The 10,820-nt window shown below is 59.0% G+C and overlaps 1 protein-coding gene across 3 annotated transcripts in view; it reads left to right on the forward strand.

Moving 5' to 3' along the window:
• The first annotated feature begins 2,076 nt into the window (after positions 1 to 2,076).
• Parvg (parvin, gamma) overlaps positions 2,077 to 10,820 on the forward strand; it is an 18,173-nt gene continuing 9,429 nt past the window's right edge. Inside the window, exons 1-9 of one of the 3 annotated variants that reach the window (XM_005379458.2) lie at positions 2,077 to 2,195; positions 2,869 to 2,990; positions 4,121 to 4,215; positions 4,768 to 4,832; positions 5,617 to 5,719; positions 6,889 to 7,029; positions 7,812 to 7,927; positions 8,634 to 8,689; positions 9,758 to 9,780. In XM_005379458.2, the coding sequence (XP_005379515.1) occupies positions 4,128 to 4,215; positions 4,768 to 4,832; positions 5,617 to 5,719; positions 6,889 to 7,029; positions 7,812 to 7,927; positions 8,634 to 8,689; positions 9,758 to 9,780 (592 nt within the window). In that variant the 5' untranslated portion in view covers positions 2,077 to 2,195; positions 2,869 to 2,990; positions 4,121 to 4,127. The other 2 variants (XM_005379457.2, XM_005379459.2) reach the window with 2 other exon arrangements.

Raw genomic sequence — 10,820 nt, forward strand, 5'->3', positions numbered from 1 at the left:
GCCTAAACCACACTGCTGGAAGATGAACGGACGTACAGCAGCAGCCAGCAGCCACAGCTGAACAACCTGCCAGCTCCCAGGTATGAGAAGGAGGCTGCGATAGATAACTAACCACCGGATGGCCGCTGATGAGCAAAGGAGCCACTAGACATCACTCGCTTGCCCCCGACCTGAAGAACTGCCCAGCCCACTCAAAAGCATATGCAGAGTAAATTTTTTTTTTTTTTTTGGTACCATACATCAAATTCAGGACCTTGCGCTTGGCAGGCAGGCGCTTGTGCCACTGAGCTATATCCCTGGCCCATGCTTAGTAAAAATTGTCACTGATTAAAGCTGTTAAGTTTTGGGCCACTTGTTATGCAGCAAAGACTAACTGATACACCCATTTGCCTTAGGTGAACTGGTGCCACCCCTTGGCTGCTGCCATATTGGAATGACCTCAATCCATTGAAGTTTCCATGGCAGCCTCTGCACATGCTTTTCAGATCACAGATGACAGTCATTGCCATGCTTTCCAGAGTGCACTACTGTCCTCCGGGCCCTATCTGGAAAAAGGGTCAGGAGATGCCTCATGCCCAGGGTTTGCTGTTATCCCAGCCTTGTTTAATGCAAGCTCCAGTCACGGAGCCACCCATGGTTTCTACCAGTGCCTGATCCCTGGCGGTCACCAAATGTGGCTCCAGCACCATCCACACCCAGTTTTGCTCCCTGCCCTTCGACTGTCCCACGCATATTTCCATGATTTCACTAACATAAATTAGCAAAAGTTTGCAATGTTAAAAGCAGCTAAATGGGTGCTGTGATGCATGCCTATAATCTCAGCCACTTAAGAGGCCGAGGCAGGAGGATTGCGAGGTTGAAGCCAGCCTTAGAAATTAAGTGACATCCTATCCCAAAGTAAAAAATAAATTTTAAAAAGGGCTAGGCTCGCTGGGTGTGATGGCGCACGCCTGTAATCCCAGCACTCTGGAGGCTGAGGCAGGAGGATCGTTGTGAGTTTGAGACCAGCCTGGGCTACAAAGAGAGCTCAAGGCCAGCCTGATCTGCATAGCAAGACCCTGTCTCAAAAAGACAAAAACATAAAAAAAAATAAAAGGGCTCGGCTCTAGCTTCCCTGGGTTTGACCCCCACCCCAGTACTATCAGGGAGAAGAAAGGAGAGAAAGCAGGGAAAGGAGAAAGTTATCCGCCCTCTCCTCTCCAGCACGGCTTTCTGCCAGTCCTCCCTGGGCTGTCTGTAGCTGGCCAAAGATGTATGTCTGCAGGTCGTGCGTGTGTGTGTGTGTGTGTGTGTGTGTGTGTGTGTGTGAACCGGAGGCGGAGAGGAGGAGCATAAGCACCACACCCCCTTGAAAGGTGCTGCAGGTTTTCCTAGCACAGCAAACTTTCCTGTCTGACCTGGGACAGGGCCCCCTCTAGTACTTGGAGCTTGGGGTACTGAGACTTGAGTAGGGGTCTCTTCTACTTTCCAGAGTCCCTCTCTTCCCCAGACGAAGCCCCGCCCGTCACAAAATGGCTCAGTGGATGGATATAGTCTGCATCATCCCTCCGCACCGCACGGGATTCGATCCTGCCTCTGCTTTTCAGCTCCCTCTGCCCTGCAGCCCTGAAAGGGAAGAGCTGCCTCCAGGGAATGGTGGAACCGCCTGGTCCCTGAACACTCCTGGGAGGAGAATGTGAGGGCCTGGGACAGCTCTTGCGCTAAACTCTTTGATGATAAAGAGCACGCCCACCCCTCAGCCCCAGCACCATCCCCCGTGTACTGTACTGCCTAAGGCAGCCCCAACCCAGCCGCCACGCTGGGGGCTATAACAGCGCTTAGAGCCGAGGGACAGCAGGTGACGGTTTTGCTGCCCTACACAGCAACCCACTGCAGTCCGTTTCTCATGGTGACAAGGTCCTCGCTGCCTGTGAATCAACCAGAACAAGTCATAATTTAGAAATGAAGTGCAGGTTCCAGCCGGAGGAGGATTTGTTACCTGCAACGGTGCAGTGTGATCAAAAGACAGGGAGTGTTTAATTTTTTCACTGCCATGGGTCCCCCTCAAAGTCCCCCCCCTCGCTTCAAACACACGTGTCCCATCGTCCTTGCCGCTTTCTGAAGCAGCTCCGGAAGTGCTCTTTCCTGAGGGCCTTTAGTTGTGCTGTGTGGCTGCCTTGCCGTCCTGAGTCGATTCCAAATACTTCCCTTTCGTGGTGAATGCGTTTGGGAGGAAGCCGGAAGTCACATGGTGCCTGGTAGTAAGGTGAATGAGGACACACACTCTTGTAGTTTTCGTCTGTCCTGCTGTTGGCCTGTGGCAGCAGCATTTACCAAATTTTTGATCATCCCTTGGAAAGACACAGCATGGCAGGAACGGGGAGGAGGAGGTTGGGAACCAGGGTGGAGTCAGGCGTAGCCACAGAGTCACGCACGCAGGACTTCCGGGCTGGGCTTGCGGACTCCAGAGCTCCACGGATGGGTTTTGGTGGCTGGGAGGTGAAGGGTCACTGGCTGGGCTTCTCCTGGAGAACCCCGGGGTGGCTGAGGATGCGGGTCAGCGCTTGGGGGACGCTGCATGATGCAGGCTGGAGGAATGGTGGGAGGATGCCCAGGTGAAGCAGAACAGCCTGCTGAGGGTGGGGACTTGGGGGGCTGAGCTCCAGTTTCTGCCCTGCCCTTCTGAAGGTGGGAAGACAGAGGAGAGGGTGGGAGGGAGGGGGGAAGTCAGAGGAGGGACGTCAGCACTGCCTGAAGCCCCAGCAGCTGGGAGACAGGAGGTGGGGGTGCCCAGGGCAGAGCCTTGAGTGGCTGGGGGGGGGGTTTGGGCCCCGAAACTCTGAACTGCACAGAAGAGGAGGAAGCACTCACAGGTCCACCTCCGAGCAGCGCCAGAGGAAGTAGCAGCCACCACCAACTGTGCCTCCCACCCCTGGGGCCCCAGGAGCCCCGCGGAACCGGAACCTGCGCTGCTCTGAGCCCTGAGCCCCAGGCCTGTTGAGAAGCAGCCGGTGAGTCTTCCTGCGGCCCAGCCTGGAGCTCTGGCTGCGGGACATCCTGCCCAGCCACATGCGGTACCCTAGGGCACAGGGGAGTCCTGAGAAGCACAAGGGGGTGGGATGGGGGCGCAGAAGGCAGCCAGCGCCTCAGCTGAGGCCACACAGGGAGGGGTGGGAGTCCTTGTGTCCTGTCCACCACTGCCTGCCCCCCCGGCTCCATGCTGCTCACCGAGGAGGAAGGCAATCCCGGTGCCGAGGAAGTAGCTGAGGCCCAGGGCTGTCGAGCAGTAGAGGGGCCTCCAGGTCTGTATCCCTGGGCGGCATCAGCCCTGCTTTGAACAAGTACATCAGGGCCAGAGGAGGGAAAGCAGTGGCCCAGAGTCACACCGCCAGCGTCTGATGGGAAACGGGGCCGAGAGCCAGTCCTGGCGGCGGTGTCCCCAGGCTGCGGCCAATCTGATGACAGTGGCCCAGGGTGCCCCCACCTCCCCACAGAGCTGGGGCTCCCTGCTCCCCTCCTGCCAGGTGACCTCCCCGCCTGAATATCTGGGTGCGTGTGGGGTGCTGGGCAGATGTGGGGTGGACTGGTGGGCGGAGGGAGGGGAGCCACCTCAGCACAGCCAGGGAAGCCTCTGCAGAGAGGAACTGGCCGGGACCCGGAGGGGCCTAGCTGGCTTTGCATTGGCCTCTGGGCACGGGCAGGCCTGGCACTGCCTGCAGCAATGACAGGGGAGGGGGTACCCTCCTCCCCATGGGGCATGCGTCCTGGGCTTTGCGGGCTAGAGCCCTGAATCCCTCAAGCCCAAGAAGAGGCTGGGGGCCAAGCCCCCCTGAGGAAGCCTTTTTCAGGCCCGGGGCCCTCCGCTGTGAGCCCAGCCGCTTGGAGTGGGGACATCCCCAGCCCATCAGCTCCCTCTGTCCTCTCAGGACGGCGGTGCTGCCCGGTGTCAGCCCAGCTCCAGCTCTGGCTGGGGGGTCGGCAAAGGTACAGCTGTTTCCGGCCCCATGCAGGCAGCACCACGCCCTCCCCAGCTCTCCCCAGGGTGTCCGGGCTCTAAGCAGCACCCGTGTCTCTGAGTGAGCACAGAGTGAGCTAAGGCTCTGGGGGCCATGATGCTGTCCTCTGTCCCCGCCTCCTCCAGGGAGAAGATGGAGCCAGAGCCCCTCTACAACCTGCTGCAGCTCCCCAAGGATGTGGCGCCGCCCACAGAGGAGGAGGGGGAGGGGCTGCCGCAAGGTGCAGCAGGGGAGGGGGAGGGCGTGGGCGCGGGGTGGGGAGCCCCTGGGAGCCTGGCCCTGGAGCTGTCCTGGGCACCACTGTCCCACACACCATGGCCGGTGCAGCCCCGAGCGAGCGCAGCAGTCCCCGCCTGGGGCAGTGAGGCTGCCGCAGGAGGCCGTGCCGTGTGCCGGCTCAGCTTCTCTATTCCACTGGGACCAGCTGGCCCCCACGGCCTGTGTGTGCTGCGAATCTGGCTGCTGAGCGAGGCTTCGGGCAAGGGAGGAAGGGAGGTGTGGGCCTCAGAGGGTGCAGGGGCCTCTACAGCAGGGAGCTGGGCAGCCTGGCGGCGCCCACCTCGGCCCTGGGAGCTGGTGACATGCAGGACGTCCGGTCACATTTCCACTTTAAATGCACAAGAAATCACCTCTTAGTTAGGACGTGTCCCTAAAACCTAATCTCACTTCATCTGGGGTGACACTGACATCCCTAAGGGGAATGGGGTGACCTGCTGGGATGGAGAGGACTGCAGGTGTCTCCCCCACATGCATCATGGCCCCATGCTTCCAGGGGAAAAGAAGAAATACCTGCCACCCAATTCCCGGAAGGACCCCAAGTTCATAGAGCTGCAAAAGGTACGGCAGCCCCGAGGGCCCTGTTCCTGTCCTCAGCTCCTGCTTTGGCCCAAATCGTGTGGCTGCCACCGTGGGGCCACGAGGCAAGGCCTGGCTCGGGCCTCTCTGGGCCTCTGCTTGCTCCTCCAGGCTCTGCACTGCCTTGCTGTTGCCTCTTCCAGGGAGGCCTCCGGCTTGAACCACCTTCCCCACCCCTCCCCACCTTCGGCAAACCCACCTGGTGCAACCCTGCACTGGGTGACCAATCAAGGTCTGGCAGAGTCAGAGGCCCGAGGGGCCCCATGCCCTGCTCCTCTCCATGTGACAGGTGGTGACCTGAGCCTGGCACCCCCTGACTTGCAGATGTACCCCTTGGTCGGCACCCACGTTCCCTTCACTTTGCTCTGTGTCCTGACAACAGGGTTGACCTGGACCCCTGCCAGAAGAGCCCCGTTCGCATTTCTCCCGGCTTCTCCCCAGGGCCACCTGGGCTTTTTGTGATCGGGCGCCTGCTACCAGTTGTTCCCGTCCCCCAGTGCCACAGCCAAGTCCACATCTTTATATATCTGGGACGGTGGTGCCCACTTCCCAGCACCGAAACCCCACCCATGATGGCCCCACAGTCCTGGGGTGGGGAAACCCAGGGTCTTCGTAGCCCAGGGCAGCCCCGACCGCCTGGAGATCAGGGAGGGCTTCCCTGAGGAGGTGGCATTGAGCAGGCCTCGAAGTTTGGCTAGGCATCCTCAGGTGTGACTAGGGCACCCAGGCTGTGCCAACCTGCCCAGCTGTGCCCTGTGGGCTGCAGGTGCTGATGGAGTGGATCAACGCCACCCTCCTTCCTGAGCACATCGTGGTCCGCAGCCTGGAGGAGGACATGTTCGACGGGCTCATCCTGCACCATCTCCTCCGTAAGCCCCACCCCACCTGGCCTACTTCTGTCCCCAGAGGGGACACCTGCCCTGCTCTCCAGATGGCTGGAGTCAGGAGCTCTGGTCCTGTCAGGGTCTGGTGTCGGGTGGGGCCCTTTCAGCTCCGCCGCTCCAGCACTGATTGAGTACCTGCTGTTGCTAGGCACCAAGTGAAAAAGAGACCCGCTGTCCCCGCCTCCAGAAAAGCAGGTCCTCGCTGGCAAAGTGACCCAGGAAGCCGGGGGCAGGACTGGGCTGGGCTGGGGTCCTCCTACCTCATCCACAAAACCCTGTCTGCAAAGCCCCTCATGAACAGAGCCATCTCGCAGCCCTGCAGGTTTTCCCAAGCCCTGGAGCCCCGCCTGCCTTGGCACCCAGGCTGGTGTGTCCACGTCAGTCTGCTGCACTGAATTATGGGTGGGGGCACTGTGTCCTTAGCACCCCTCTGGGGCCGGGCTCATCAGGTCTGCTGAGCCTCCTGCCAGCCATGGCCAAGGCTTCCTAGGCTCTTCCTGGGGCAGGCGCAGTCGGTCCTCTGAACAGCTCTGTATGCTTCCTGGCCCCACTTTACAGATGAGGAAACGGGGCTCTGGGAGGCCAGTGGCGTGTTCAAGGTCTCACAGTGAAGAAAGCAGGGGTCAGCCAGGGGTGGTAGCCTGTGTCTTTAATTTTAGCACTCTGGGAGGCTGAGGCAGGAGGATTGCAAGTTCAAGCCTAGTCTGGGCAACTGAGCACCTTAGCGAGATGATGTCTTAAAGGATAAAAAAGGGTTGGAGATGTAGATCAGTGGGCAGACCCTGGGTTCACTTCCCAGTACCACCAAAAGGAAGAAAGAAAGAAGAAAAGAAAAAAATGGGGCAGGAACGAACCCAGGAGCCCAGGAGTCCAGGCTTTAAGCACTAGGCCACACAGCGCTGCAGGAATGCAGTAGCCATCGCTGGGCAGACCCAGGCCCAGTGGTACCGAGTGGAGTGGGCCGGAGAGGCAGCTGGGAGGGCTGTGACCTGCTCCCGACACACAGCCCGCCGCTCGGTCCCGTTTCCTGAGTGGACCGGGCCTCCCGAGGTGGATGAGCCCACGCGGCTGAGCTGCCGATGCCCTGCACACGGCCTGTTCTGTCCCTGTGCAGCCGCTACCCTGCTCAGCACTCGCACCCTCTCCTGCTGCAGAGAAGCTGGCGGGGCTCCAGCTGGAGGCCGAGGAAATCGCCCTGACCGCCGCCAGCCAGAGGCGCAAGCTCCAGGTGGTGCTGGGGGCTGTGAACCAGAGCCTGCAGCTGGAGGAGCCACAGGACATGTGGAGCGTGGAGGGTGCGTGGCTGGGGGTGGGGGCACCGGGTCCAAACTGCGGGCACTGGGTACCAGAGGCAGGATGTACCATCTCCCAGATCCGTTTAACCCATAGCTGCAGCGCCTGCCTTTTAGCAATTGAGAGGGTGCGGAAACAGTCAGACCTCCCTGCAGCACCCCGTTAGCTATTGGGTGAAGATTATTTTGCCACTCTGTTCTCCGACTCTTCCCATCTTCCGGAGGGGGAGACTGAGGCCCAGAGAAGTTGAGCAGCTCCTCCAAGGTTGGGAGACAGTGGTGTAACAGAAAGCCCATCGCCAAAGCCTGTTTATTGGGTCCTGTTCCCTCCCCTATCAATCATTCCATGCGGTGACCCTGAATTAAGTCACAGGTGGCGTACATCGGACGAGGGTTCAGTCACTTGGGCCATGGGCCACTTTGCTGTCCCATGTAAACAGCGCTGTGGGGAGCATCTCGTGTGTAATGCTTTGTCCCTGTCCACGCAGCAACCTGCACCCTCAAACTGTGATCACAGGGCTGCCCGCAGTCACCCTCATTTCCAGTGGGGAGGTTGATGAGTGGGTTCCACTGTACCCTCAAGAGCCCAGGAACGTGTGGGGCTTTGTGCTTTGCTCCCTTGTCTTCCTGAGTTCTGAGAATTGCCAGGATCTCAATGGAGTCACTTGAGTCAAGCGCTAACCCCAAAATTGGTCTGCGGAGGGTGGCTCTGAGGACCAGGAGGCCTCCTTTCAGCGGCTGCTCCGTGGCGGCCTGCTCTGACCTGTGCACCTCTCCCCTCCCAGCCATCTTCAACAAGGACCTGCTGGCCACGCTGCACCTCCTTGTGGCCCTGGCCCAGCGCTTCCAGCCCAACCTGGCCCTGCCGCCCAACGTCAGGGTGGAGGCTGTCACCATCGAGGTAACCGGCCATCTGTTCGAGCTGACACCTGTGTCCCAGGCTGCGTGGGGCAGGGGTGATCCAGGCTGGCAGACCCAGCAGGTGCCCCCGGGACCACAGTGGGGCAGCACCAAGGGCTGGGGTCAGGGCCCCTAGGGAGATCCCATCCGGTGACACCTCTGTCACGTGACCACGCTGGGGCTGTTGGGGACTTTCACCACTGAGGCAAAACTGCCACCCTCCCCTGAGACGTCACCGGCTCCCAGCCCATCCTACCTGTGCCCAGCTAGTGCCCAGGATTCTGTGCTCCAAGCACACAGCAAGGGCGCCCTCCTGCTCCTGCTGGGTCCTGAGGCACAGGCCCCTCCTGGTTCGCCCTAACGGGGCAAGCCGCGTCCTGCCCAGCCCACTCACACTCAGTCCTACCTTTTCCAAACCCCTCGTTAAAACTCCCCCGAGCGGGTCTGTGGCTTTGCTTCTGCATGTTTGAGTCGGAGGGGACGACACTGATGTCCTCACCACCCCCGTCAGTCATTCATGCCCACCCCCATCACTGACACCATCCCCAAGACCCAAACTACCTCAGGGAACGAAGGGGTCACGTTCCCGTCCTCGCGGCCCGAGACAGATGCGCCCTGGGAGGGGCTGAGACAGGGCGGGCTGGTCCCCCAGGGAAGCTTCGGGCCACCAGGAGGGGGGCCAGTGGTCCCTCACTTTGCTCTCGTAGAGAACCAAGAGCGGCCTCAAGTCGGAGAAGTCGGTGGAGCAGCTCACAGCGAGCAGGTGAGGACAAGCGGGCCTGTCTGTCTCTGCGCCTGCTCCTGTTGCCCTGTGTGGCATGCAAGTCCCCTGCAGGCCCCTGCCTGGCCCCCTGCAGCCACCCGCGCGTTCCCTGCGGTGCATCTGGGGAACACAGATTCTGGGCTTGGGACACAGGTTCTGCCCAGCAGGTCGCAGAGCCTCTCTGGTTGGAGCAGAACATTTCTGTCCTTGTGCTGCTACAGAGGTTGCAGAGACAGTGCAGCTGAGGATGGGGGTGGGGGCGAGGATGGGTGTCCGCCTGCGACACCACACTCTCAGTGGTGTGACTCTCTCCCAGCGGCCTCTGGGAGGCCTGGGAGCGGCACCTGCAGGGATGCACACTCTCCTTCTGTGTCTCTTTTCACCGAGGGCCCTCTGGGCATGGCTGTCACTAGCATGTCCTCTGCGTCAGGTTTTTTCACCCCTATTCTTTTGATTCTGGCACTGTGTCTTCAGACCTGCCCCTGCTCCACAGAAGCAAGTTCTCTGCCTCCAGAGGTGGCAAAACTCCTCTGGCCAGGGTCCCCAGGAGGGAGTTGGGCCACACAGGCTGGTGGCCATTCTTCCTTCACTGACTTCGCATGCAGCTGGCTCACTCCTGGGTACGGCTGGGTGAACCTGGTTGCTGCTGGTGATGTTGAAGGCTTTTGGCTACTTGTATCAGTTACCAGTTGCTGTGTAACAAGTGAGCCCAACTGAGCATCTGAGAAGCCCTGCAAGTGTTCATTCTTCTCACAGTTTTGGTGGCCCTTCCTGCACTCCAGAAGCAGCTTAGCTGGGGGTTTTTAGCTCATGGTTTCTCAGGGGGCTGCTGTCAAGCTGTGAGCCAGGGCTACATCCCTGTGCTTGCCACCCTGGGTGACCCGGCTCCTTCCTGGAGCACTGTGGTCAGAGGGGCTTGACCTGCCCGCCAGGCTGCCGGGAATGCAATGAGCGCGCTCTGTCCCTGTGACCTGTGGCGCTGAGCTTGGCAAGGCGGGGATGTTCTAGGTCTGCAGATTTTCTCTAACTGTTCTTTTCCTTTTTTCCCTCCTGTAATTACCCTTGTAGTACAGACAAGGACCAAGCTCTGAGTGAGTACTTTGCTAGCAGAAGGAGAGGCTTCCTTTCTGATGTGGCTTGGGGTGGACATGCAGGGAGGGTGGTTAGCTGCTGGTGCTCCCTTCTTCCCCTGTCGTCTGCCATGTGGCCTCAAGCTTCATTCCTGTTGTCTGTGCCTCCCCCCGTCCATCTGTCCATCCGTGGAGCTGGCTGCATGCTACCGTCCCTTTGGGGACAGACATTTAGAAGCCACGTAGGGATGGTGATGTGGAGTCATTGGCTATGTGCATCTAGAGCCAGAAAACTTGGGTGCAAGAATGAATTTTCCCCCTCATTAGCCATGTGGGCTCAGGCAGTTGTCTTAGCAGCCCGTGCCTTAGTTTCCTCAACAACAAACTGGGATTAGTAATAACACCTACTTCTTCAGCTAGTGGTGAGCTCAAGAGATGGTGTGTGGTGCATTTAACATGAGGAGTGCTCAGGGGCGAGTGCTTAATTGTGTGGCTGCTGCTGTCCTGATGGAGAAGTTAACCAACTGACTGGTTAATGATATCCAATTGCTACTTGTCTTACTCATCATTCCTTGGTGGAATGGTCAGCTATTAATCCATTCACCCATCATTTCTTCCATTTATCCATCCATCCATCCATCCATGTATCCATCCATCCAGCAACCCATCCATCCATCTGTTTGTCTGTCCATCTGTCTATCCATTGGTCCATCCATCCATCCATCTGCCCACTTGCCATCCATCCATCCATCCACCCATCCACCCATCCAACCACTCATCCATTCATCCATCCACCATCTGTTCGTCCATCCATCTGTCCATCCATTGGTCCATCCATCCATCCATCTGCCCACTTGCCCACCCATCCATCCACCCATCCATCCACTCATCCATAAACCCATCCATCCATCCATCCATCCATCCATCCATCCATCCATCCACTCATCCATCCATCCATCCACTCATCCATAAATCCATCCATCCATCCATCCATCCATCCATCCATCCACTCATCCATAAATCCATCCATCCATCCATCCATCCATCCATCCATCCATCCA

The sequence above is a fragment of the Chinchilla lanigera genome, unplaced genomic scaffold (genome assembly GCF_000276665.1).
Source record: "Chinchilla lanigera isolate Chin_1 unplaced genomic scaffold, ChiLan1.0 scaffold00012, whole genome shotgun sequence".
Classification (NCBI taxonomy): domain Eukaryota; kingdom Metazoa; phylum Chordata; class Mammalia; order Rodentia; family Chinchillidae; genus Chinchilla; species Chinchilla lanigera.